Raw genomic sequence first — 26,398 nt, 5'->3', positions numbered from 1 at the left:
GGCCTCAGGGAGGATCTCAGGACCATGTGTTGTAGCCTACTATATATTTTCTGAAAGATATTTTAACTGATTTTTTTCCCATCAGTGCACAGTCACTACAAAAAAAATTTTTTAGGCACACACAAAAAGTTAAAATTTGTAATTCCATCCAAATGCCAATATTTTCATGGCTATCCTAATTTTTTTCTGAGTCATAAATCTGCACCCCCCTCCCACACACACACCCATTGTGATAATGCCCATACCTCCATGGCTCGGTCCACAGCAGTTTTTCAGCTGTGCTTCTGACTTCTGTAGCTGGGCTCCGTCAAAGGCCTCAGGACTTCCAGGGGTCCCTGCATCCCTCTGCACCCCAGTTGCACGTGAAAGGGCACACCTTGCCTCCTGACACTGTGTGCGCCCTGACAACATGTGCCTGACTGCTTAATGCTGGCGAAAACCGCTGGCCCAAGGGTACGTTTTATTTGGTTCGTTTGTCAAAGTATGTTAAAGCTTTTTAAAATTAACTTTATAAAAGGGCAACACCAGGCATCCTTGTGGTGGTAAACACACGAAGCTGCATAGGTGGTGAAATTGTATAAAGCTTAATATTCACATGTGCACACACACATGCACACACACATGAGTATGAGTAAAACTAGGGAAATTGAGTAAGATTCGTGAGTTGTATCAGTATCAGTACCCTGGTTGTGATATAATTTTACAAAATGTTACCACTAGGAGAACTAGGTAAAGGGTAGAAGGGATCTCTGTATTATTTCTTACATCTGCTTGTGATTACACATGATTAACAACAATCATCTCACTTCAAAAACTTAGCTTAAAAAATTTAAGTATAATTTCTGATTAATATAATTCCGGAGAAACAAGGAGCTCCGAATCTTGTTCTCTTATGTTAGAGTGACATTGAGCCAGATTAGTTAAAATGTAGCCCAGTTTTCTTTTATTCCAGGACAGCAGAGGACTTGGTCCTTTGAGAGCAAGGCGGGCAGGGGCCGGCCCTCCAGTCACAATACAGGTTTCAACACAGAGGCCTTTTGTAACGCAGCCGTTTCTGCTTGATGAAATGGGCCTGCTGACGCTTGCCTCCAGGCGGCTGGCTGGCGGCTCCAGGGTCTTTATCTACACTGTTGCAAAACACCCCCTGCCGTGCAGCCTGGAAAAACGAATGCCTGTCTGTGGCATAGGAATCCTCACTTAGGGATTTCAGTGACCTCGAGCTGATGAACTATTTAGAGCAATTTGAGCTAGACTCCATCTCCATCAAATTAAATTCTGGTTTAAAGCAACCCTAAATCTCCCTGTCCTTTCCCGCCCCGCAGCTCTGTTGGAGGAGAAGGGAAGGAAGGTGCCTGAGGCCGTGCACGGCCCTCCAGCAGGCAGGTGGGTTCCTGCCCTAAAGTGCTGGGTGGAGGAGAGGCCCGAAGGGGAGCCCCCTCCCCTGGCTCCCAGGGCTCGGTGTTGGTAGGCCTGCAGATTTGGAACCAGATTTCAGGTCTCCTCCTGAAGCTAGAAAATCATTCCAGCAGATCAGATTTCTCTGAGCTCACTCGCTAGGATGATCTCTGCTTGCATTTGATAAAATATTTAGAGACCTATTGGATGCCAGTTGCAGTCTGTCATTAGCAATGCTGCTGAGTTTGGCTTAATAATGCACTTCAGTTCCCAAATGCCTTGTGTGAGCTGTTACTGAAAGTGGGTCATTGTGAAAGCTGAACCAAGTCTTCGACTCTTAAAGAATTATTTTCTAAAATCTTCATTATAAAGAGTTACTAAGACATTACCGCAAAAGTGGCAGGTTTCAAAAAATTTTACACCTTGCCTTTAAATCCACTTGCGTTTACTCTTTCTTTCACAGAATAAAACGCATGCTACCTTCTTGGTGTGTGTTGAACTGCCAGTCAATTCCTTGCTATTGATTTAAAATAAAACAACCCTGAGGTTTTTCAGCCGACTAAAGCTTTCTTTCATGGCACAACCTTTTTCTCCAGTGGAGGGAGAACAAAGACAGTCTTTAAGTGGCCTGCATGCAGCCTCTATGACCACAGTAAATTATATATGTAATGAAATATCACTCTGTGTGTGTGTGTGTGTGTGTGTACTAGTAGTAGTAGTCTCTTTGGGGGGGATTTAAAAAACCTATCACCCTAGTTTTCATGGTATGGAAGCTGGTTGCATAACCTTAGAATTTAGGCCATTTGGGGAGGGAGGGGGCATTGTGCTATTATGAAATGATCACCTAAGACTGTTGTTTAGTAATTATACCATAGCTGCTTTCTGAAGGATTCCACATTGTCCACGTGGTTGGGTCTCTATGGTTAGTGAGGCGTAGATCCTGTACGTCTTTCTGATAATTCACACATTGGTGACTGTGCTGCTGGCCAATGTCAGTTTGCTGAGTTTATATGAGGCCATACCCCTTCTACTCCAGCGCCTTGCTCTCAGCGCCTTGCTCTCAGCACCACCTCTAAGCATGCTCAAGTGTGCACGTGCACACACACACACACGCACACACGTGTCAAGGCTTTGCAAAGGTTAGAGGTCACTTTCACCCTGTCACCCCCTCAAAGCTTGGGGCTCTTCCCTGGAACTGCGAAATGAAACCAGGTGGTACTGAGTAGTATAGGTTGAATTCGGCAAAACCAATGACCCTTTGTGCCTAATACACAGGCACAACTTTAGGGCCACTTTTTTAGATGAGTCATTTGTTTGGCAGGTTGGTGGCATCGGTTGTTTCATTGTCATTTTTATTTCTTGCAGTTTTATGTGCTGAAAGAGTTGGCCAGATGACCAAGACATATAATGACATAGATGCTGTTACTCGGCTTCTTGAGGAGGTAAGTGTTTCAGGGGAAGGCAGAGTCGCTCATAATTGATTATATTGATTAAAGCAGTGAAGAATCTCAGAAATGGGGCCTTCTCAGGGTATCATTTACTGACTTTTTTTTTTTTTTAAACTGATAGCTATGCAGGTCTTGTAGGTGTAACTTTGTGCAAGGTATTTTAGGCTTTAAAAGGAATATATTAATGACACAAAATAGGGTAGCGTTGAAATACTTGCTATAATACCCAGTTTAGGATTTTAAAAAACCCTTAAAGTATATTCTAACAAAATATATATATATGTTTTTTGTGAGGAAAATTGGCCCTGAGCTAACATCTCTTGCCAATCTTCCTCTTTTTGCTTGAGGAAGATTATTGCTGAGGTAACGTCTGTGCCAGTCTTCCTCTATTCTGTATGTGGGATGCCGCCACAGCTTGGCTTGGTGAGCAGTGTGTGGGTCCCACCCAGGATCTGAAACCATGAATCCCGGGCCGCTGAAGCAGATCACGTGAACTTAACCACTATGCCACCAGGCCGGCCCCTCTAACAAAATATTTTGAGTGTATCCCCAAAATAGCGGAAAAATACATCATTATCCGTGTCTTTGTAATGTGTTTTTTTACTTACATCAGGTTAAATGGATATTATTATACAGTGTCAGCATGGAAATAACCAAAGTAAGCCTGGCAGGAAAAACTTAGGAAACTTGCTTAGTATTAAAAGAGCTGCTGGTATTTTAGAAGAGACTGTGGTTTTCTCGGTTTCTTCTCAGCCTTTGGCTGTTGAGAATTACGGTGCTGTGAAGGCCTCTAGAAACAGATGAGTATAATGTGTGTATCCCCACGCCTAGAACAGACCAGAACACTGTAGGTTGTTATAGTAAGTGTTTATTGGATAAGTACCCATCTTTAAACACTGTATCCCCCCACCCCCCATCAGGCCTTAAATGCACAGGCGCTAGCTTTCAGACCCTTGTTTCTGCTCCAGAATCGAGAATGAGTTTGGGTCATGTGACTCTTCTTCTTTCTCCAGGAAGAGTAGATGATGTAGAAACTGTTGTTATAATTTCCAGCCAGTGGTAGGACAAGGTTGAAGCACAGGATAAGCAGGAGTGGTGGGACCCAGAGTTTTGGAGGGACATCTTTTTACCCCATGTTTATGTCTTTCCCTTTCCCTGTGTTTTTGCCTTCTACACATCGAGCCTTTTCAGACCTGCTCTGAGGGTCTGGACCCTTCCAATTTCCTCTGAGTTCCTGAGGGCTCACCTGCCTTGCAGCCCACTCCCCTCCCATTCTCCTGAAGGCCAGCCACCCACTGATAGACCCGGTTGAGTTGAGTCGGGGCAGGAGCTGAGACCTGCTTGACCACCTGCATGTCAGAGAAGTTACAAACTCCTCAGCCCCAAATAAGTGACACTAGGTTTTTGGCTGTGTGACAGGGCAGTTAGCGAGGCATTTTAGGGCACAGGCCTGCTGGTGGTGCTCCAGTTGCAGTCATCTTAGCGGCTGGCATTAGCCACCTGGTAGGCTACCTTGGTTGGCACCACCGACTTTTGAAAATGGTTTATTATGGACTCTTTCCTGCTGTGTCCATTTCCCCCAACAGTGCCACTGCTCTCTAGATCTTATAGTGTTTCCAGCATCCGTTCTTCACCCCATACCCAGTTGGTCATCAAGTCTTCTCTGGGGTCCTACATCTATACCTTTATTTTTTTCCAAGGTCACCAATCCAGCTCCTGGAGCCTCAGCAGTGAGATTTTAGTTTCTTTCTGCTCTACGCTTCCTTGTGCTGTCACTGTCCCAAGCCCTCTGTAATCACCTTGCCCTCCCCTGACTCTCAGAACGCGGTGCGGCATTCAAGGTCACACGCTTGGTCCCATTCCGAAACCTCCTCTTACTTGTCACTGAGGACCTTCCTCCTGCTCTCCCATCCTTCACCTTTTGCACCATTTGGCCACCTCTGTCTTTTCCTGGCTTTCAGTGTTGTGCTGCAGGGCTCACCAGGACCTCTGAGGCCATCAGCATCACCACGGCCCAGTAGTCTGTGCCCCGGCCGACCCCTGTGCCCCCGAGTCACCCTGCAGTTCTGTTTGGTTTGTTCATCCAACTCAATCATTTAGAAGCTATTTTAAGGTGGGGACCCTGTTTGATGATTTCTTTCTCCCTTTAACCTTGGAAATGATAGGCCTTTGATAAATGTCTACCTCTGTTGTCGTGCTTATTATTAAGGGTAAAATTTCACTGAGAGCTTTGTGTTGTCCATGCATCATCTCATTAATTCTATGATAGCCCTTAGAAGTAGATGCTACTGTTCCCCCCATTCTGCAGTGAAGGGACCTGAATCTGAGAGGACAGCAGACGCCCAAGATCGCACGGCTGCTTTCCAACCCAGGCCCTTAAGTGCAATGCATGCCACTCTGATGGTTCCGGCTATAGTGTTTATTGCCCTGTTTATTTAGTTTTGGGGAACTTGATTAGTTGATTGTCAGTGGGACATGTTTTGAACCAGGTAAATTTTTTTATGGGACGCTGCCCACTGTTCTTGGCTCCTGCTGAGTTTGAGCTGGCAGTGCTGGGCAATGCCTCCATAGGGCAAAACCTGTCCCTGCTTGGACATGCAAGGACCGCTTCCCAGGGAGCCTGGGACTCCAGCCCTTTATGCACATACTGGTTATGAATAGCTCACATTTCCCCCAGCTAATTGCCGACATGAGTGTCCGTGTATAAAGCATAGGCTGTTGTCTTTTTTAAAAATTGAGTTACTGCGAGGTATACTGGGAGGGCAGTTTTTTCAGGTGGCTCTTGGTTGTGCCTTCTTTGTTTTTAGTGGCTCATCATGGCAGTGATCTGTGGGTATCCGTGTGTTTGATATATGCCGTCCTTTTCCTTGTCCTGATAAGAATCAGGTCTCAGTCACTGCCTTTCTTTGGAACTAGGCAGGTTTCCTGGTTCCAGTCGAACTGCCCCAGTCAGGTGGCAGTTGTACACTACTGTGCTGTGCTTTTCTTGGCTTCGGTTCCATTTCCTCCCGTCATTTGCTTTGGTTTGCATACCTGCCACATGCAGGCAGGGTGCTGGGGAGGTTGCACAGGATGCCAAAGCACAGCCCTTGGCCAGCGTGAAGTTTCTTCTGGGTTTAAGAGGAAGAGGATTCTGTGGCTTACCCTGGTGTGCTACTGTTCGGAATTTACCTTTGGGCAAAGCTGCCTCCTCCCCAGTTACAAAGAGGGTTATTCCAAGTGCCCCTTAGTCATGCTTTTTATCAAGAATGGGTGAATGAGATGAGTCAGCTGCTGAGTGTGGGAGGCAGGCTGCTCTCCATCTCCAGGGATGTGTCAGGCAGCACCAGGTTTCTGTTGGTAAAAGGGGCTGAGAGGCAAGTCACAGTCTTTTCAAGCAGATCCACAAAGAGGGAGTGGGCAGACCTGGAGGGAGCTCCACTGGCCACATCTGCTGGGGAGGAAAAGAACCAGTCCTTTGAGTAGCTTATTTCAAAGGACCTAAATTATTTATTTGTAATTTTTTATTCTGACTGTAGTTGAATCCAACTACATCTCCTAGCTGGTTTCCTGTTTTTAGAAGTAAACGTTTATCATATGTTGGCTAGCTGTAAAAAATGGGAGTTTTTTCATTCTTATAATTCTCAAAGAGAAACCCAATCAGCTGGTTGCCTTGGTAAAATTAGAGAGGAAAATGAGAGACACTATGATACCATTTCTGGTGAATTTTTTTATTTTATCCATAATTTTTTTTTTTTTTTTTTTTGGTGAGAAAGATTGGCCCTGAGCTAACATCTGTGCCAATCTTCCTCTATTTTGTATGTGGGGTGCCACCACGGCATGGCTTAATGAGTGATGTGTAGGTCCATGCCTGGGATCTGAACCTGGGAACCCCAGCCGCTGAAGCAGAGCATGCAAACTTAACCACTGTGCCACCAGGCTGGCCCCAATCCATAAATATTTTTACTATAACTTCGTGCTTTTTTATTCCCCCAGCAGAGAGTTATACCTGTGTTACTCTAGAGATTAGATTTGGGGTATAGATGACGTGAGAACTCCCCTTCGGTGGGCAGGGAGAAGGGAGGTTTGGGGGTAATGGGAGGGGTGCGGGCTTCCACTGGCCTACTTGTTTCTCTTCCCTGGCTGTTCCCATTCCTTCTGGGCCCTGGGAAGCCTCCAGCATCTTTCCAGTGCTCTAGCAGTGCCTCTCCCTGCCGGATTTCATTATTATACTTTGCGCTTGATTTGTGTGCAGTGGAATCTGCATGCAGGATGTGACTAAGGCACATAAAGTGTCTGTGCTGGTTGGAACTTAGCAGCTTGAATGCATGATGGCAGCACAGAACAGTGAGGCAGTGAGCCAATGAGCATCAAGCACCGTTGGTATTCAGTCTGAGAACTTGTTCTAGTTGAGAAATTTAGTAGAGTTGAGTGAGCTTTGTGGAGACCACACTTCCAAAGGGAATTGGACGTGGTTTTGCAGTTTGAACTGTCAGCCGGCTAAAACCACCGGCCCCGGCTGCTAATTCTGAGTCGGCCCCTGGAGAGGTAGATGTGCAGGTTCCCTCACACAATTCCTTTGGGTCCTTTCCTCCAGGTACCAAATAAGCACAACTGTTGAGTCTGAGAAGTGATAAAGGGCCATTGTGATAAGGCCTCCTTGGTAGACACTGTAGCTGGCATGGATGAATACGTAGAGAGGAGCATCTCGGTTAATTGGGCAGACTCACTGGCCCCGCTTTGTTCCATTAGAGGGCATGATGGGGAGGCACAAATTGTGGGAATGAGTTGGAGGTATTTATGGTTCACTTGATGTGACACCCAGCTGGTTTCTGGGACAGTGGTGACAGCAGTTACAGATCCCAGGACTGTGGAAGACCTAGGGGAGAGACACCATCCTCTGTGCAAGAGAGAGAGCCACATCACTGTTGAATCCAGAGTCCTCCCAGACTTTGACCTCCAATGCTCTGCTCGTAATTCAGTGAAAGGCCTGTGACAAACAAAGGAAGGTGTTCCACATTGCACGGAATAATTTAGTGGATATGGAAGAAAAGCTGCTTATGCTTTTTTTTTTGTCATACAACTCAGTGAATCATAAAGCTAGATTTTTTTCAAGGGTATCTAGTCTGGCCCTCTACCCTAACCCCCTTAGAGATGAGGGAACCTGAACTCTCACCGTTTTAGAGCAGAACGGTTCACCTGGTGCAGGTCAACTTTTGACCAGTGCCCACGATAAGAAACGCATCTTAGGTTGTGACTCAGTACTCACATAAGTAAATATGACAATCGAAAGTGTAATTGTGAAGTAATACTCTGATTACATGGAATGCACTTTGGCATTTTCAATTCTGTGCTGTTGAATTTCATTTAAACCAAAATGTTTATTGCCGTTACTAAAATGCTTCTCAACCTACTAACCAGTTATAGCCTGTCTTTTGAAAACACTCATCTGGAGGGTAGGATCCTTGGTAAAGGAAGCCATTGGCCCAGGGCTGCGTGGTTAGTTAATAGGCGATCAGAAACTGGGATTCCTCCCCAGTTGTTGTTTTTTTTGCTCAAAACTAAATGTTCCCGTTTGTCTACTTTTTACACCAGGTGAACAGAATAACTAGCATAGGCTTCTTAAATGATTTAGTTTTCCAGAGTTTTCCTCCCCTTGCCAACCCTCACCTAAAAGTGAGCCAGTTGAATCTAACCACAGTGGCAAGCAGGCTCTTGGGCAGGGATCGATGAGTCTGCATTTGATGATGGCGTCTGCCCACTGTCTCCACTGTCGGGCCATCTTTGCTCCTGTGATGGCAGCTGTGTCTTTATAGGCACCGAAGACTTTCTTCTGTGTACTGCTCTGCTCCAAGTGATGTCATCAGCTGAACTCAGGAAATTCTGTGTCCTTAACATAGTCTTTGTCTCTGAAGTAGGGCAATTTTATGCATTAGGTCTCCATTTTGAAAACATTTTTTTAAAAATAAAGCCTAAGTAGCCTCCCGTTAAGTAAAAGAAGCATGCAGTTGTATTTCAGAACAACTTTAAATGTTTTTGTCTCATCTGAGGCAAATATAAGGAATTAATAAATTCCAGCTTGATGTGTGCTAAAGAGGCTGCTTCCCTGAGCCAGCTCTTGGCTTCACTGAAAGAGCACTTTGGAATTTCTGGATTCATTCATTTATCCAGCAAATAGTTACTGAGTATTTCACACGGTGGATCCTGGCTACGCAATCCAGCCCAGCCCTCAGGTAGAGACAGGCTATCAAATGATGACACAGACACCAAAGGCAGTGGTAGAGAAATGTGTTCGGAAGCATGTTTTTTCTGTAGGAACAGAAACTTGTTTTCATTAGATTTTAAGATTCCCTCTTGTTGTGTAAGGTCTGCATAGCTCTAGCACCGTCTGTGGGCGGAGCGTACTCCTCTTTGAACAGGTATCAAATGCTGGCGAATGGACAGTGAATTATTAATTGCTTTGTTATTTCTAAATGCCCTTGTTTTCCTCAGTTGACACTGAGCGCTGTTGGCTCCTTCAGGAAGCATGGGCTTTTGACTCTCTGCTCTCGCTTCTGCCCTTCTTAGAAAGAGCGGGATTTAGAATTGGCTGCTCGGATTGGCCAGTCGTTGTTGAAGAAGAACAAGACACTAACCGAGAGGAACGAGCTGCTGGAAGAGCAAGTGGAGCACATCAGGGAGGAGGTAAGAGCTGGTGGCAAAGGCACTCGGGCTGGGCACCATCGAAGATGATGATGTAATGGGGCCCCAGTCGGAAAGGCCCTCCCGAGGGCACACCCAAGTCCGCAGCTCCAGCTGCCTGTGCTAAAGGGGCCACCCTAGAGACGGCAAGCTGCCTTTCTCTGGCTCCTTCTGTTCTCTGTCTGTCCTTCCAACAGTGTGGATGGAGTCACTCAGAGTGGGAACAGCTCTCATTCAGTAGGTCCATGGTGCCCCGTCCCAGTCCTCTAAGAGACCAGATCACCAGCACTCGGCAGAAGCACACACAGGCTAATACAACAATAAACAGGGCTTGGTGAGTGAGCGTGGGCAGGCCGGAGGCTAGCTCAGGCTGCAGAGTAAGGCAGCAATTGCACGTTCATCGTTACAATATAATTTTGTGTGTGTAGAACAAAACAAAAAAAATAACCTATTGTTTTCATAATAGGAACCCTATTATTTTCATGATAAAAATCTTAGCTGATGGAGATCAGTGATGAGAGGGAGGATGTGAATGTTTTAGGCTCGCCTTAAGAGCTGAAGTTTTCGGAGGAGCAACACTGATTCTTCTGGAAGGGATATGGTGTGACAGGAGGAGGAAGGCCAGGGAGTCCGGTGGGGTTGCTAGAATAAAAGGTAGACCAGGCCCCACTTTGTCGCTTCTTTCCCATCATCTTGTTCTTTTAACAGTGCATTTTAACTCTGAAGACTTTGATTTGATTTCCTTCTTCTCCCTTATTTTTTTAATCAAGAAACCTTCGTAGAGGGAGAGGGGAGGCCCTTATTCATGTCCCTAAGATGTGTTCACACCTTTCCCTCATTAAAGCTGTTCCCAGCTATTGCTGTCAGGATTTAATTATAGTTTTAATATGATGAAATAGAATTGCCACTATATAAGAAAAATTTTAATCCTGGGCTTTCTTGAAAAGATGATACGGTCGATACAGTTGTGTGAGGTTGACCTCTGCTTTTCCTGCCCCCAGCATCGTGACCTGAATCCCCTTCTCTCAGCTATAAAGCATGCCAGGTCAGCCTGGCCCCTGTCTGAGCCCCTTCTTAGCAGAGGGACATGCCACCGGGAACCAGTAACTGGTCACCCATTGTCCTCATGTGCTGCTTCTCCACGTTACGGCCCTGGCTTGGAGTTTCCTTGCCTCTCACAAAGAGCATCCTACACTGTGGGAGTGGAAATACCTTTTTTCCCTTGAAAAAGCTTTGAATTTGAGAACTATGATATGTCCTTCTTTGGCACATCACTCAGTCCTTGGTCTAGGTGTTGAAGCTGAAGGCTCATGCACATAAAATTGGCCTCTCCATGGAAGATATATTCACTGTATTGTGTAGGAAAGTTGGAATAAATAGACCCCAAGTCAAATTAGAGACAAAGAATTAGAACAGAATTACAATTCTTGTTTACAGCGCTGGTTCCCTATTCATCAGTGCTGAATGGGGAGAGGGCAAGTGGAAGATTTTATGGCACAGGTTTGTTTATTCTAAACCTTAGGTATAAATCAGTGTGATCTGCAGAACCATTCTAGCAGTAGTCGGTATGGCCAGTTCCTAATGGCCGCCTCTTTTCTTCCTGTATCTGAAATTCCTATCTCGTGATCATCAAGTACAAAGCAGTCTGACCAGGCTTGGCCCTGAGCCCTGAGAGGGGGCAGCAGTCACTGGATGAGGCCATGAGGTTTCCCAAGTGTGAGAGTGAGGGTTGACAAGCTGCTTGTAGCTGCGCCCCCCCAGAGCTGGCATCCCCAGGGTCTGGTCAGGGTCCTGGTTCCAGATGGGATTTGGTTTCAGCAGAAGCAAATGGCCTCTTCTTTCATTTGGTAACATGACCCATTTCTCTGGCTGTTTGCCCAGCTGGTCATCTGGCTATTTGCAGAGCCCATATGCTGTCTTGTCCCCCCACAACCATCATTCTAGAGTCTTCTAGTCCCCTCTTACCTCTCTTCTGTACCAAAGTAAAAATTAAAAATTTAAGCAGAGGGGTTTCTGCCAAAAAGTAGTGGGTTATATTTTTCTTAAGTGGGATCAGACTCAACCCTTTATTTTCTTTGAATAGCAGAAAATCAATTACATGCCTTCACTTTTAATCAGGAATCTTAAAAACGTTGTCACTCAGCAGTAGGTGGGCCTTAGTGGGGACGTGGTCACGTTTGGGGAGTGAAGGACGGCCCGTTTCTGTTTGTGCAGGTGTCGCAGCTCCGGCATGAGCTGTCCATGAAGGACGAGCTGCTTCAGTTCTACACCAGCGCCGCGGAGGAGAGCGAGCCGGAGTCCGTGTGCTCAACTCCGTAAGTCACTGAGGGCCTGGTCTGGAGGCCGCAGCACGGGCCGGTTGTTGTCCATTTCCTTGGAGTTGCCTAGACAGGGTCACTTTCACCAGCAATGCAGGTCAGCTGGTCTCAACCATCTCCAGGGCAAGCATCTCTGAGTGTCTCAGAAAGAATGATTTACTCTCTTAGTGGGATTTTAGTTTTCCTCTAGCCGGCTCTTATTGCTTCTTGGTCAGCTTAGATTGACTTGGCCCGGCACGTTAATGGGTAGCAGGGTGGGCTCTGCTGTCAGAGAAAATAGAGTTCTGGAGCCAGAGGTGCCATGGTGGGTCCTGGGGACAGACAGTGTGGGGTTTCTCTAAGTCAGCAGAGCCTCATATTAGGGGCGCGAACTTAGAACCTGATAGGCTGAGTTCAGTTCTCAGCTCTGTGGCTTGCTAGCTGTGTGCTCTTGGCCAGGTTACTTAACTTCTCTGTACTTGTTTCCTCATTTGTAAAATTGGGCTAATAATAGTTCTTAGAGTTATGAGCATTAAATGAGTTAAGACATGTAGAGTACTCAAAACAGTTCTTGGCACATAGAAGCTCATTATAAGTATTAAATAAACTCCCAGGCATCTGGAATTGTGGAGGCTTCAAAGAGAGTTGATTCCCCCGAATTCTAAGGCAATATGGCAACTGCAAATTGGGGACACAGAGTTGGGATGTGGGTCAGAAGTGTTGGTATGCCTGTGCCCCGGCAGGTGCTATTTTCCTGGGGGGGAGGGAGCAGCCTGTGGGTCGTTGTCACACCTGCATGTCATGGACTCTCCTTGAAACAGCCCTTTGCACTTCCCTGTGGTTTGCCAGCTGGAGGGGGGAACCATCTCTGTGTCTAGAAAGTGATCGTGCCCCCCCCTGCCCCCGCTGCCCCCCTCCAGGCTGAAGAGGAATGAGTCATCCTCCTCTGTTCAGAATTACTTTCATTTGGATTCTCTTCAAAAGAAGCTGAAGGACCTTGAAGAGGAGAACGTGGTACTTCGATCCGAGGTGAAGTGCACTCCCTGCTCTTGTGTAGAAGGGTGGTGGCCCCGTCTGCCTTATCTGGCGAGAATAGCCGTGGTGACAGCACCATTCTCAAAGGAGACGGGCTGTGGAGGAACCTGAACCTTGGCTCACAGCTGCCACCAGGGCCCAGCAGGCGTGCCTCACTCATGTGCTGGGCATTGCCTTCCAGTGCAGCGCACGCCATCGGGCAGGGTGGACAGACTGCTGAGTTATGCAGTGTGTGGACAGGCAAGTGGCCAGTCCCTCCTCCTCCACAGTCGGGGCAAACCTCCCACAGTGGGGTCTTTCCATGGTGTTCTCCAGCTCTGACGCAGCAATGCCCTAGAGGCCCAGTGTGAAAGCCTCTCTATCATGTTACTACAGGTCAGGTGTGCTGTCAGGAAATATACACAAGAAGCTGGAGACATTTTAATTAGGTTAAAAAGGCTGAGCTGAGATAACTTGGGAACTCAGCTTTTGAGTTTTGCTTTTTTTTTTTTTTTAACTTTTCCCCCCCTCCTCAAAGCCCCAGTACATAGTTGTGTATTCAAGTTGTAAGTCCTTCCAGCTCTTCTGTGTGAGCTTCTACCACAGCATGGCTACTGGCAGACGAGTGATGTGGTTCCGTGGCTGGGAACTGAACCTGGGCCGCCGAAGCAGTGAGAGTGCCGAACTTCAACCACTAGGCCCTCAGGGCTGGCTCAGCTTTTGAGTATTTCTATTGGCCAGTCATTGTGCTAGGCACTGGCCTGCATTCTTTTTTTAAATTCTTCCCAACAAAGCTGGAAGCTGGTTATTTTCATTCTCATTTACAGTGAGAAAACTGGGACCCAGACTGCTGGGTGTTTTGATTTGCCAAGATCCTGCAAGTTAGTGAATGACAAAGCCAGGATTTGCAAGTCTCTGTGACTCCAAACCCCATATTATTTCCCTTCACCTGCTGCCTCTATCCAGAAACACAGATGCATGCAAATTTAGTGCATTTTGTCTTAATTATCAGTGAGTTTATGCTCTCTAGCCAGAGGTATGGGGCAGCTCTGTTTATCAGGTCCTTGATTGTCAGGTCTGGGCTGCATGCCCACCTAAGATGGCCCAGGGCTCCCCGAAGCCCTCCAGTAGGGCAGACCACTTGTCACCCTGAACTTCCCCACACACTGGACAGCACCTCATGTCTGCACTCGACAGGATGCACTTATGCACAAGGAAAGGTCCGTGTTCTCTTGGACCTCGCCTCTTCCAGTCTGCTGTTTACTGATGGGTTGCCAAGCTTCTCTGCCAGCCAGTGGCTGAGCCAAGATTGCTGCCCAGTGGTCCCCATTCTGAGTCCAGTGCTGCCCCTTCCAGGAAATGCTCCAGTCTTGGGCACAGCGATTGGTCCGGCTTAGAATCTTCACCTAAAACAAGCTGAGGGATTCTGATCCCAACCACAAATCCTGGCTCTTCCACCTCAGCTTGCAGGAGTGCAGTGTCTCTCTGGGGCCAGGACCCCAGAGCTCAGGGACACCTGCTCTTTAACTGGCATTTCCTTGGGGTCTTCAGATCTCTTATCTTCCCACCTTTTCAGCTGGGACCAAGCTATCCAGAGACCTGGGGTAGCTCTTGTGTCTCTGAATTTTAATCCTTTCATATTGTACCTTGTTTTACTAAGCTGAATACAGAGGGTTAACTAACTCAGTACTTCACAGGACAGTGCCTGGCACAAAGTAGGTGCATAAGTGTTAGCCATTCTTGTCGTGGTTAGCCTTAGAATGCCTGTGGGAGGCAGAGCTGTGTCCTAGGCACTGTTTGGGTCACAAAGGGGTCCACGTCTGTGAGCTGAGACAGACACAGATGAATAAACAGAATGACACAGGGGTGGTGTTTACAGAGTTTTAGCAGAGCAAGGTGAATGGCTCTTGTGCACATTGCTCTGTGTGCTGTGCTCTAGTGATGCACATTTTCGGCTTTGAGAACTTGAGATTCATTATCTAAGCAGAGCATTGGGATTGACTTTCTGTATTTGAGGGTGCAATGGGTGACAGGTGGGGAGATGCTGAAGGGTGGCTTCCCAGACCCAAGTTAGCCCTTGCTCCATGCCCCAGACTTGCCTGCCCGACCAGCCCAGGTGTGAATGCAGGGCCTCTGACCTGAGCCTTGTCCACAGGCCTGCCAGCTAAAGACGGAGACCATCACCTATGAAGAGAAGGAGCAGCAGCTGGTCAACGACTGTGTGAAGGAGCTGAGTATGTTCCGGCCCTCCTGCCCCACTCCTTTTCTGTCTTTTTACTTTCCACACCTGTCATCATTATGACTAGGCAGATTTGCATCACCCTTGATCAAGTGCAGTCTCCCTGCCAACCTGGGCTCAGTAGCATCTATCTTAAGACTAGAGGCCTCCCCTGATCTTGCGTGGCACCCCTCCCCCTGATTTGTGAGAAATTGAGTGTAGGTTGTCAGCCATACATCATCTCAATTTTGCGCTGAGATAGATATTTAATTTTAATTTTGGCTTTCTGCTGGAATACTGGAAGTCTTCAATGGTTAAGTTAGGCCCAGCGTCAGAGTCCTGTGTTGAAGATGTCAAGAAACTGCTTTCTAGTAATTTGATTTGTGAAAGTTGAGGCCAGATTTCTCAGGTTTGCAAATAAGTACTTCTCTCCATCCTCTGCATTATAAGTTTACAGGTTAAAGTCAAACAAAAGGGCAAACAGAATGTTTTGAGTTTCAGCAAAATACTAAGTAAATGAAACACACCCTATGTTCAAATCTAGTAAAATGAGTTATGGCTCTGAATATGGGTTGAAAACACCCAAGGCAATTGTATTCTGCATGGCCATAGTTCCTTTTTAGAACAGAGTGCAGCAGGGGTTCCTGTTAATGACGTGGGTCTGCTCATTTGTGGAATGTGGGGATTTGCCCAGACACACCTTTGTTTTCCTGTGGCATCTCCTGGCTGACTCCTGAAGCCTGCCTGGTTTCCTCTGGGAAGGCAGCCTTGGTTAGGGGAGTCAGGCCCCTGCACTGAGCCTGGGAGCCACAGCTGGGGTCGGGTCCTTCTCACGACAGACTGAGCCCCAGGAAGCTGCTTTGCTTTACTCTGTAGCAAAATGGGCACTCTAAGTCCTTCTTCATATACGTTCTCCACTCCCCCCACCATGTCTTGTGATAAAGATTTTTTTCCTTGTACAAACCACAAAGAAACCATTCTCTCTTGGTCTGCATATGGGGTTTTCTGATTTACTCTTGTGATTGTCGTTTTTTGCTCAAAGGGGATGCCAACGTGCAGATTGCCAGTATCTCAGAGGAACTGGCTAAGAAGACGGAAGATGCTGCCCGCCAGCAGGAGGAGATCACACACCTGCTGTCACAAATAGTTGATTTGCAGAAAAAGGCAAAAGCTGTAAGGTTTCTGTTTCTCGAGCTGATACAAAAGTGGCCATTCTGAGATTGGGAAGGGACATTTACCCCCAAAGACAATGCCCTTTGGTTTCCTATTTTAGGAATTTGTGCTCCTCCTTTGGAGAAAAAGCTTAGCGGATTCAATAGTATAAAACTGGTTGCCCCTGAATTAGCAAGGGGATTATATTTTTCACCACTTATCTTCTAAAAATAATCTGCAAATTAATAAAATTCATTAAGAAAGCTGCTATAGGTATGGAGTTTTGGAATTTAATTATGAATCATCTAGTCTAGTATATGTTTTTACACAGTGCATCTGGTATGTTCTGCAGCAGAACAATAACCCCTTTAGATTTAAGATCAAGCAGCAAAAAACAGCGTAGTTTCCCACATCAGACTTTTGCTGTGAGCGTGGAGAGCAGCTGTGACCTTGGGGGTGGGGAGTGGGCTATAGAGAATGAATAGGGATATAGGAAACCCTTTACCTTCAAGATTTTATAAAAGATGACATTTTACTCCAGTATAAGATAAAAATCTCATTGTAGACATGTGATAAGATCACAACAGATCAGGTAATAAGAGGAAAGAAGACTCTTCTAAGTATCTTAAAAGAGAAGCTGATTGACCTCTGCCACCTTTTAGTGCACAGTGGAAAATGAGGAACTTGTCCAGCACCTGGGGGCTGCTAAGGATGCCCAGCGGCAGCTCACAGCCGAGGTGAGTGTCCCACCCCCATGTCATCAGGGCCCCCGATTCCAGTTAAGGTGCCTCAGCCTCCCTCTGACAGGCTGTGGGATGTCCTTCTTAACGGCCATTTTTATATTGACTTGAATGTCATTCTTACCCCCACGGCAATTGCCAGTCCGTGCTGATGCTGTTATGGTCCTGAGGGCTTGGGAGGCCGTGCAGCCTCCTGAGAAACATTCCAGAAAGTGAAGTGACATGTAAAAGGAACCCCCTTCAAAGATGTGACTTGAAATGAGGCTGTGATGATTTGCTCTGCCGTTCATTTAAAGTTGTTTTTATCTCAGTTGCCTGTTATTACTTTAGGAGATTTCTGAGGCTATCAGCGCACCCCAAGTGAAAGAAAAGCTGAGCCTTGAGGATTCTTGGGCGTTTGGCCTCAGTCCCGGGGGCAGCCTGTCCCAGTCTTTCTGGCTCTCTGGGTGGGTGAGTGCACGTGCCCACAAGATCCTGACTCTCCTCCCTTTCTGGTGTCCCGCAGCTGCGCGAGCTGGAGGACAAGTACGCAGAGTGCATGGAGATGCTTCACGAGGCGCAGGAGGAGCTCAAGAACCTCCGGAACAAGACCGTGCCCAACACCACCTCCCGGCGCTACCACTCGCTGGGCCTGTTTCCCATGGTGAGTGCCTGCTAGCTTCCTGACACCCGCGTTCCCACCCAGAGAGCAGCATGGATGCTGGTGGTGGGGCTCCGGGCCTGGAGTGGAGTCTGCAGGTGGCTTCTCATTGTGCAGCTTGGATCTGGATCCGAGTCCAAGGCTTATGAGCCCAGCTGGTGGTTTCTTAACCACATGAGACAAATTGATTCTTTGTTTTCCATCCCTCTGTAGCTGCCGTCTTTTCTACTCCTGCGCTTAAAACATAAATTGGATAAGAACTAGATTTAATAGGGACCTCAGATATTCGGAAGATGTTACTTATACATTACTCTGTCTGACGTTATCAAAGTACGTGCTATTTTGGCCTCTTAAGTGCATTCCCGAATTCTTAAATTGCCCATATGGTTCTGCTGGTCATTTGTGTGCTTGTTTATCATTCTCCTGGTGGCTTTTAGTATCTGTGATCTGAAAAAATATTTCCCTCTGTGCTGGGTGTGGCATTTTAATATTTTTCATGTTATTTCCCCACAGTCTTATTTCCCCTGGCCTGATTTGTGTCATGTCTGGGCTTTAGGGAACATGGCTGAGAAGGGATTTTCCAGGACGTTGACCTCTCCCTGTAGTTTGGGCGACACAGGGCAGTTTCCCTCTGCTGGTCATTGCCCTGTGACATTTGGAGAGCTTACACCTTTACCTTCTTCTCTCAGGATAAACCCCTTGGAGGTGGGGACCATGTCTTATTTGCTCTTTTCCTCCTTCCCTCTGTTTAATACTCCGCACCTGGCACAGTGGTATTTTGTAGACTGTAGAAGCTTGATAGATATTAGATTTGGATAGGTGGATGGACAGACTGAAGAACAGACTACCAAGAACTTTTATATTCAGGCTCTATTCCCATGGTTTGATGAAATACCAAATTCTCTCTGAGGAGAGAATAATTTTTGAGAAAAACTTCCCTAAATGAGATAGGTGTGGATGGCTGTTTAAATGCTTCTGAAACTCAGTCCCTTCCGCATTTGGTCTTTCCTTGGGGCTCTTTCCCTTCACCACCCTCCCACACCAGACACTGTCCTTCCATCCCTTCTTGTCTCGCCTACTTTTCCTAAATCATGATCTCTTTTTCTTCTTTGCTTTTGCACCGCAAAGTCAGGCAAGAGCTCTCTCTGTCTCTACTTGATTGAAATCGAAGGGAAACAAAAGAAAGACAGGGAGCATAAATCATCAGCTTTCCAAGGGGCAGACTGGTGACCCAGTGATTCCAGGAATCCCAGGAAAGTCAGCAAAGAACATTCTGTCCCCCGAATTCCTCCATCTAAAGCTAACCGCACTCGGCTCCCAGACTGGCCTGTGTAGCTTTGCACGCCTCATGCCTCGGTTTCCCTCCTTCCTGACTCCTCATCTCAGTGCAGTGGTCTCCTGGGGCCGTCTTGTTCCTTGTGCTTCTAGGATTCACTCCACTGCATTCCCCACTCTCAAGGACAGACCTGCATTTTAAAACTAAACCATTACGTAAAAAATGTTGAATTGAAAATCTGCGTGTGGGTTTCTTCTGGAGAGATTCTCAGCTTTCATATTTGCTGAGGTAAAGCTTTTGTTTGCCTTTTTCTGTAGCTGTTGGCACAGCTCAGTTTTTGAAGATGGCTATTTTTAAGGTGCCTTATGCATTAAAGGTATTTAAGGCAATCTAAAGCTTGTACCATGCCCATGTTTCTGGAGCAGAATGCCCAGATCTGCCTTTCTTGCTCCCAGCCCTTCTAATTGCTGAATAAAACAGTGAGTAGCAGTTTTTGCTCAAGTATGTTCCCAGTTCTCTTGCCTTATGGCAGGAGTTCTTAATCTTGGATCCACAGTCAGGATTCAGGGGGCCCGTGAACTTTGAGGGAAGATGATACCTTTTATTTCCATTAATCCCCACCTGTACACAGTGTGTCCTCGTATGAAGGCAGACAACAAACCACAGCAATATTAGCACTCCCGGTGACGTTGTCACTAGTCGAAATCACTGCTATTTTCATAGCACATTTCAGTTGCTGCAAATGTATCAAAATACTATTTATGCTAATCTCCATTTCAAAACGACAGTAATTACCAATCCTAAAGCCAGATCTGATACATTACACTATTACAGTTGCTGTTATTAATATTCTAGTAACTAGTTCAATATATCTGGCTTTTTCTTTTTGGTGAGGAACATGATTGTCCCTGAGCTAACACCTGTGCCCATCTTCCTCTATTTTATATGTGTGATGCTGCCACAGCATGCCTTGATGAGTGGTGTATAGGTCTGTGCTTGGGGTCCAAACCCACGAACCCCGGGCTGCCGAAGCAGAGCATGCAAACTTAACCACTACGCCACCAGGCCGGTCCCTATCTGACTTTCTTTTTAATCCTAATTATTTTATTCATTTAAATGTATTATTCTGAGAAGGGGTCCACGGCTTCCCCAGACTGCCAGAGGGGATCATGGTCAAAAATAATTACAGACTCTGCTTGCGACTTCCTCCCAGCATAGCTTTGTAATTAGTAGCTTGATATCTCATTTCTCTTAAGTTGTATGAAGGTCCTTTCCTCTTGCAGAACTCTGCATGCAAACCATATGGTGAATAACAGTATTAAGAAAAAGAAACTGGCTTAAAAAAATGTCAGACTCACCTAGGGAAGCCCTTCACCATGGGGTTATGTTTAATGGCAATCTGTGGGTAATAATTACTAAATAAAATTGCATATTTGTGGATAGGAATTGAAAACATGCCCACTAACCCTTTACTGATTGAGCTTCCTGCCAACTCCTATCGCGTGTCCCCACTTGATTCCAGCTCATACTGGAGTGTCTTGGTGGACTGTGGGGCTGTGGAGATAGATGGACATCCTGGAGTCCCCATGTGCTGACTGCTGGGAAGCCACTGGCCACAGTGGCTATGTAAATTTAAATCAATTAAAATTAGTACAATTAAGAATTCAGCTCCTCAGGCACACTGGCCACATTTCAGGTGCTCAGGAGCCATCTGTGGCCTGTGGCTCCCATATTGGACAGTGTAAATAGAGAACGTTCCCGTCATTGCAAGTTCTGTTGGTTAGCATGGATGTAGCCCTTCCCTTCAGGTTGTCCTACATGGTGTCCTCCTCGAGGCCTCAGCAGGTGCCTTTCTGCACACAGTAGGTGGTTCAGGGGGAGGGGGCACTCATCAGGCAGGCTGTTTTGTTGAGTCTTGCTTTCCACTGGGGAATTGAGACGTCATCAGTGACTGGCCTTCCCCTGATCCACAAAATTCACAACCTACCTAGAGAAAGACATAAGTTCGGAGAACTCACAAGGACTTGATGTGTTGGGTGTCTATGTATGGAGGAAATGAAAGATTACTGGTAGAAATGAGACGTGACCTGGTTGTTAAAGGTGGGTGGACCACAGATCGTTGGTGGGGAGAAGAACTTTCCTGGCATGGGGGCCAAGGGGAGCACAAGAATAGAGGCCTAGATGGCAGTGCCCACGATTCAGGTCCCCCCGCCCAATAAGTTCTCCGCCTCTCCTTGTGGTCACAGTCACAGCTTCACTGTTTGGCTGAGGGAACATGGGGTTTGCTTTGAGACCCTTAGCTGCACGGAAGTGAAGGGCCTTTACACTCGTGCTCATTGGTGCCTGCTGTGTTCAGAACCACTGTCGGGCTTGCTCAGTGAAGGTTTGTAACCGGCGAATGCTGTCAACTTTGAGTTGTGGGAGGTCTTCAGACTTCTGAGGCCTCAGTTTCACTCCTATGGCTAGCCAGGCCATGTGCCTCTTTTAGAGACAGAGCGTTTGAATTTCTGCTCACTCGGTGTGTATCTTCTGGCTTTTCCCAGGACTCCTTGGCAGCCGAGATTGAGGGAACGATGCGCAAGGAGCTGCAGTTGGAAGAGCCCGAGTCGCCAGACATCGCGTACGGCCTTAGTTCTAAGCTTCCCAGAGCCTGCCTTGTGACCTGTGGTGATCAAAACCAGCCCTGTTTGGGCCTCAGACACCAACAGTGATCACTGTGATCCTTCCACAGATTAAGGGAAAGATGAGAACACAGCTGACAACACCCCCAGCTCCTCTTGTTAAGTTTTAAAGATAAATTATGAACTTCCAGAAAGTTGGGGAAGGGGAGATGTGTTTCCCATCTCTTTTAACACAAGCTCCATGTGGACACCACCACTCATTTTTATCTTTCCTTTCAGTGGAAAACACTACTTTAAAAATTTATAGCATCTGTTAGGAAAGGAAAAATAGGGTGCAATATGAAATAAAGAGGGCTCTTCAAGGGGTATGAGCAAGGGTTCCATTTCCTTTCTGGGATATTGGCCTCTACCATCTTTCTTCCTAACTAGAGACCTTGTACTTGGCCCGCCCCGAGGTTTATAAGGAAGCCGTGGATCCGATTTCATTGTGTTTTCTCTGTATTCAAACCCCATTGACAAAACATAAGTCAGATCCTGGGAGTGACCAGTGGCCCTGAGCCTCATGCATGTGTGAAGCCCTCTGCATCCCAGAAAGAAGTGACTGTTACAGCAACCTGCCTACCTTTTTCTCCTTAAAAGGGAACAAATGAGCATCAACACGTAGTTCTGCTCTTAGAAATAGCAGTTTCCAAAAAAAAGATTAATCTGATGTTTATCTTCTCACTATAGAAATTTAAGACTAATTTTTTTTAATATATGCTTTTTTTTTACATATATGAAGGGTCAGCAGATACTCATTCTACACATATTTATTGAGCGCTATTATGTGTTGAACAGTGAACTCTGTCCTCTTGGAGTCTGTGTTCTAGTAACCATCCTGAAAGAAGGAAACTAGGTGGAAGACAAAAGTACCACTTACATATTTTTATTTGGAGGTCAAGCTTAAGGACACTGAAAAGCAAGATCACTCTTGCTGGCATCAACTTTAGCACACAGCCATGTATCAGAGCCCTGCATTCAGTGGGTGTTGAGTCTCTCGAATTTCAACCAACTCCCTCAGAAAACACGTGGAAGGCACAGGTTGCTTGGGGCTCACGTGAGCCAGCTGCATTTTGGCTCCTCAGCTGATAGTTTTGGAGGGTTTAACTCCAAGGTCATTCCTGCATTTGCTTATTTATGGACGATGTTGTGTCTCCCCAGGCACCAGAGGCGAGTCTTTGAGACTGTGAGAAACATCAACCAGGTGGTCAAGCAGAGGTCTCTGACGCCCTCCCCCATGAACATCCCCGGCTCCAACCAGTCCTCCGCCGTGAACTCCCTCCTGTCCAGCTGCGTCAGCACCCCCCGGTCCAGCTTCTATGGCAGTGATGTTGGCAACGTCGTCCTGGACAACAAGACCAACAGCATCATCCTGGAGGCGGAGTCGGCTGACTTGGGGTGAGCCAGCCAGGAGCTTTTATCTTTCTGTTTTGGAGAGAAGTGGTGTGGACTGAACACAGCTTCAGTAATCAGAAGAGGGGGGCTGATAAGAATCGCCTGAAAAGTATCGACCTTTTGGTTCTCAGATGTTTTACCAACCCACTGAGCTTATGCTTATCCTTGATGCTGCTATTTTGACCAGTTTAAAGAGGTATGACAGGATGCACCAGGACCTCTGCTTTTCTGTAAAATGCTGAAGGGCAGAGGATAAGTGAGTATTTTTTTCTGTTAATCTTCACTGTTAGGCTACAGAATAGACATTTGTTTCATGAACCCTCTGTAGCCTGGATGCCTGAAAGCCTGAGGAGGACTCAGGCCCTGTCTCCTGACCAGGGTCTAGTTTGCTTCAGAAGGTGGAGTGCTGGACGCCCAGCAAGTGCCTGTCACACCGCGCATCCCTGGGGTGGGCCTTCCTCAGCAGTGGTCAGTCCCTCTTTGTCCTGAAGCCCTGCAGAACACTCCCGCCCCCACTGCCGACTTTTACATCCTTTTCCTGTGACAATATAATTGGTTCTTCTGATAGAGGGGGTCAGATGGTTGGGAAAGTGCTTGAGCTCTCAGCTCCGTTAATGCAAGAGGAAAGAGAGGCATCCCTCCAACCAGCTGCCTGCCTGGTATCTAGGAACTGCGGCCGCAGGAAGAAGGCTCCTTCCTAAGGGTTCCTGAGGGACATGTTTATAGGGACTGGGTTTATTTCTTCAGTGTGTGCAAATTTTCATTCCACCTTAGTGCTCTCTCCCCTCTGCTCCCCCTCCCCCCCAAAAAAACCCTGGGCAGGCATTTGTTTTTGCAGTTTTCACTAAATTTCAGCTACTTGCCTCCGTTTCCTTAGAAAACCCTGCACCATGCGGAAATGTCCACCCCCATACGTTTAGCAGGAAGGCCTTCATTGTACATGATACAGCGCCCCCTGCTGGCGTCCCACGCTCACCCCCGTTTCCCCTCCTTCCAGAAACAACGAGCGGAGTAAGAAGCCGGGCACGCCGGGCACCCCGGGCTCCCACGACCTGGAGACGGCGCTGAGACGGCTGTCGCTCCGCCGGGAGAACTACCTCTCGGAGAGGAGGTTCTTCGAGGAGGAGCAGGAGCGGAAGCTCAGGGAGCTGGCGGAGAAGGGCGAGCTGCTCAGCGGCTCCCTGACGCCCACGGAGAGCATCATGTCGCTGGGCACGCACTCGCGCTTCTCAGAGTTCACCGGCTTCTCCGGCATGTCCTTCAGCAGCCGCTCCTACCTGCCCGAGAAGCTCCAGATCGTGAAGCCGCTGGAAGGTGATCACAAGGGGCCCCGGCCTCTCTCTGCCCTCCTCAGCGACTCCCTGTGGTCCCTGATCCACCACCGGAACGCGGGGAACCTCTGTCACGCCTACTCCTTCTTCTTCCGAGATAGCCACCCGCGCTGCTGGTTTGAGTTCCTCTGATGGGAGCTCAGCCCAGGCCTCCGTCCCTCCCGGTGCAGGTTTGAAATGCACACAGGCAGCCGAGACTAACCTCAGCCTGCTAAGCCAAAGAAAAGGAAAGACCGCCTTGGCGTTACTTTCCGAGTTCATTCTTTTGCGTTTAGGACCTTAGAAATAAACATCTTTTTGAGAGTCAGAGGCACTGCTAACATACTTAAAATTAATTAGGTCATGCCTAGGGGTCTGAGAAGCGTAGAGAATTAATATTTTGCCTTCTCAGAGATGTTGGTGTCAGGGAGGCATGCCAAGCAAATGCTCCAAGTTGATTTTTCAATAACCACAAGTGAATTATGATTTGTCGGCTCACATGTTCTGCTTTGATCTTCAAATAAAGAGAGTGTGGCTTTCTTCCAATGAAGTGTGTTCTGAGCAAGGCTCCTAGACTTCTGCAGTTTGCCAGCGAGTTTTGTGCCCTCCTCAAGCCTGCCTTTTCCTGGGGCAGTTCAGTTTTTAGTACCAGACACCCCAGATGATTAACCTCATGGAAAAACTCACCTTTTCTATTTTTGTTTTAGGCATTATAAAATGTCTTCCCTTACCTATCAGTACCCAGCCAAGAGCCACCAAACGTTTGTAGTTTTTCATTTTTTTTACTCCTTTAGTCTGGAAACCCATGAGAGTTTGAGAAGGTATTTTAGAATTGCATAATACATATCTGATGCAAAGCCAAATCAAAATTTCTTTAAGGCAGTATTTCTCAACTTTTTTTACTGACCCCTTTAAGAAACTATTTTAGACATTTATTCCTAATTGCTCCCTTCCAAAAAATTTAATACCAGATATACTTTTTATGTACTATATGTATATCTGTGCTCTGTTCCTGAGAAGACTACAATTATTTTGATCCCATAGAACCCATTTTCATTCTCTCAGGAGCAGTATCACCCATGTTGAGAATTCGTGCTGTAAGATGAGGCTGTGCTTGTGAAAGACCCAGGACATGCTGGTCCCCTATTCGCCAAAGGAAGGAAGAGGGTGGGCTAACATTCGTTTTTCATGAGTATTTTTTAATTGTGTAATTTAGGTCCTTCTTAGATTTCAGAAAAGGGATGGCTCATTCTTTTTCAAATTGTTTATTCAGTTGTAAGCTTGGTAATTGTTTTCTGATCCACAATTATGTCTGTTTTTCTTTCAATAAAATCTTCCATTTCTGCAATTTTACTTTTTGCCTTTCTTTTCTTTTTTTCTCCTTTGTCTCGCAAAGGTCATTGGAATTTATCATCTTGTCTCTGTTTTCTATATTTTACTTTGTGTTTCATTAGATCATCTAAAAATATGTTTTTGGATTCATTTTCCAAGCATTATTGCAGGAATAGATTTTTTTTTTAATTTATTTTGACCAACTCATCATTTTTCTTGTAATCTTGTGACTTAAACAGCAGTATTTTCGTGATAAGTGAATAGAATAAGAAGAAATCCCATTAGATTTGCAAAATAAATTTCATCTATAGTACCCTGCTCACCGGGAAGCTACATCACTATATTAAGCAGTCTTATCTTATCACTATGGCATGTAACGTATCCTCATGATAGAAATCCCTCTGGCTCCATTTTGTAGTTCTGTGACTTCTTAGCTGTTTAAACTACAACCAATATTTTTTTTTTCTTCCTCCCCTCCACAGTTCTTTTTGTGTCACTGTGTGTAATTTGATAAAATGGAGTGCTGGCATGGAAGTCTGTCTGATGCCAGGTTCAGTACAGCTCTAACTGTGGTGTTGGATAAGTTACTTCACCTTTTTGAGCCCTGTTTCTCTTATTTGTGAAATAGGGCTTTTGTCTGCCACAGAAGATTGTGGTGAGGAGTAAATGTGATGTGTTTTGTATTGTGCCCAGTACCTCTTAGGGTCTTATTAAAATGTAGGCCCCTCTTCCAGCAGCTCAGGTCTAAAGTGTGGCCTTACCCATGTTGAGACCTGGTCCAGCGTTGTGCTAGGGCCGTGTTCTTGCACCATCCTTTTCCACTAAGAAGCTGATAGGATTCCTGTGATCTCCAGTAGCCCA

The 26,398-nt window shown here is 46.4% G+C and overlaps 1 protein-coding gene across 23 annotated transcripts in view; it reads left to right on the top strand.

Annotated features, from left to right (window-relative positions):
• TRAK1 (trafficking kinesin protein 1) overlaps window positions 1-26,398 on the top strand; it is a 178,256-nt gene that overhangs the window by 132,543 nt on the left and 19,315 nt on the right. For all 23 annotated transcript variants that reach the window (XM_070237939.1, XM_070237935.1, XM_023620681.2 and 20 more), the window contains 11 exons: window positions 2,761-2,837; window positions 9,390-9,506; window positions 11,718-11,818; window positions 12,721-12,829; window positions 14,970-15,048; window positions 16,075-16,205; window positions 16,847-16,921; window positions 17,430-17,567; window positions 21,384-21,460; window positions 22,662-22,898; window positions 23,893-24,209. In XM_070237939.1, coding sequence (XP_070094040.1) covers window positions 2,787-2,837; window positions 9,390-9,506; window positions 11,718-11,818; window positions 12,721-12,829; window positions 14,970-15,048; window positions 16,075-16,205; window positions 16,847-16,921; window positions 17,430-17,567; window positions 21,384-21,460; window positions 22,662-22,898; window positions 23,893-24,209 — 1,432 coding nt within the window. In that variant the 5' untranslated portion in view covers window positions 2,761-2,786. The remainder of the gene's footprint in view (window positions 1-2,760; window positions 2,838-9,389; window positions 9,507-11,717; window positions 11,819-12,720; window positions 12,830-14,969; window positions 15,049-16,074; window positions 16,206-16,846; window positions 16,922-17,429; window positions 17,568-21,383; window positions 21,461-22,661; window positions 22,899-23,892; window positions 24,210-26,398) is intronic.

This window comes from Equus caballus, chromosome 16, assembly GCF_041296265.1.
Source record: "Equus caballus isolate H_3958 breed thoroughbred chromosome 16, TB-T2T, whole genome shotgun sequence".
In the NCBI taxonomy this organism is placed as follows: Eukaryota; Metazoa; Chordata; class Mammalia; order Perissodactyla; family Equidae; genus Equus; species Equus caballus.
Note: the sequence above shows the minus strand (reverse complement) of the source record. Positions and strands in the feature narration are given on the sequence as shown.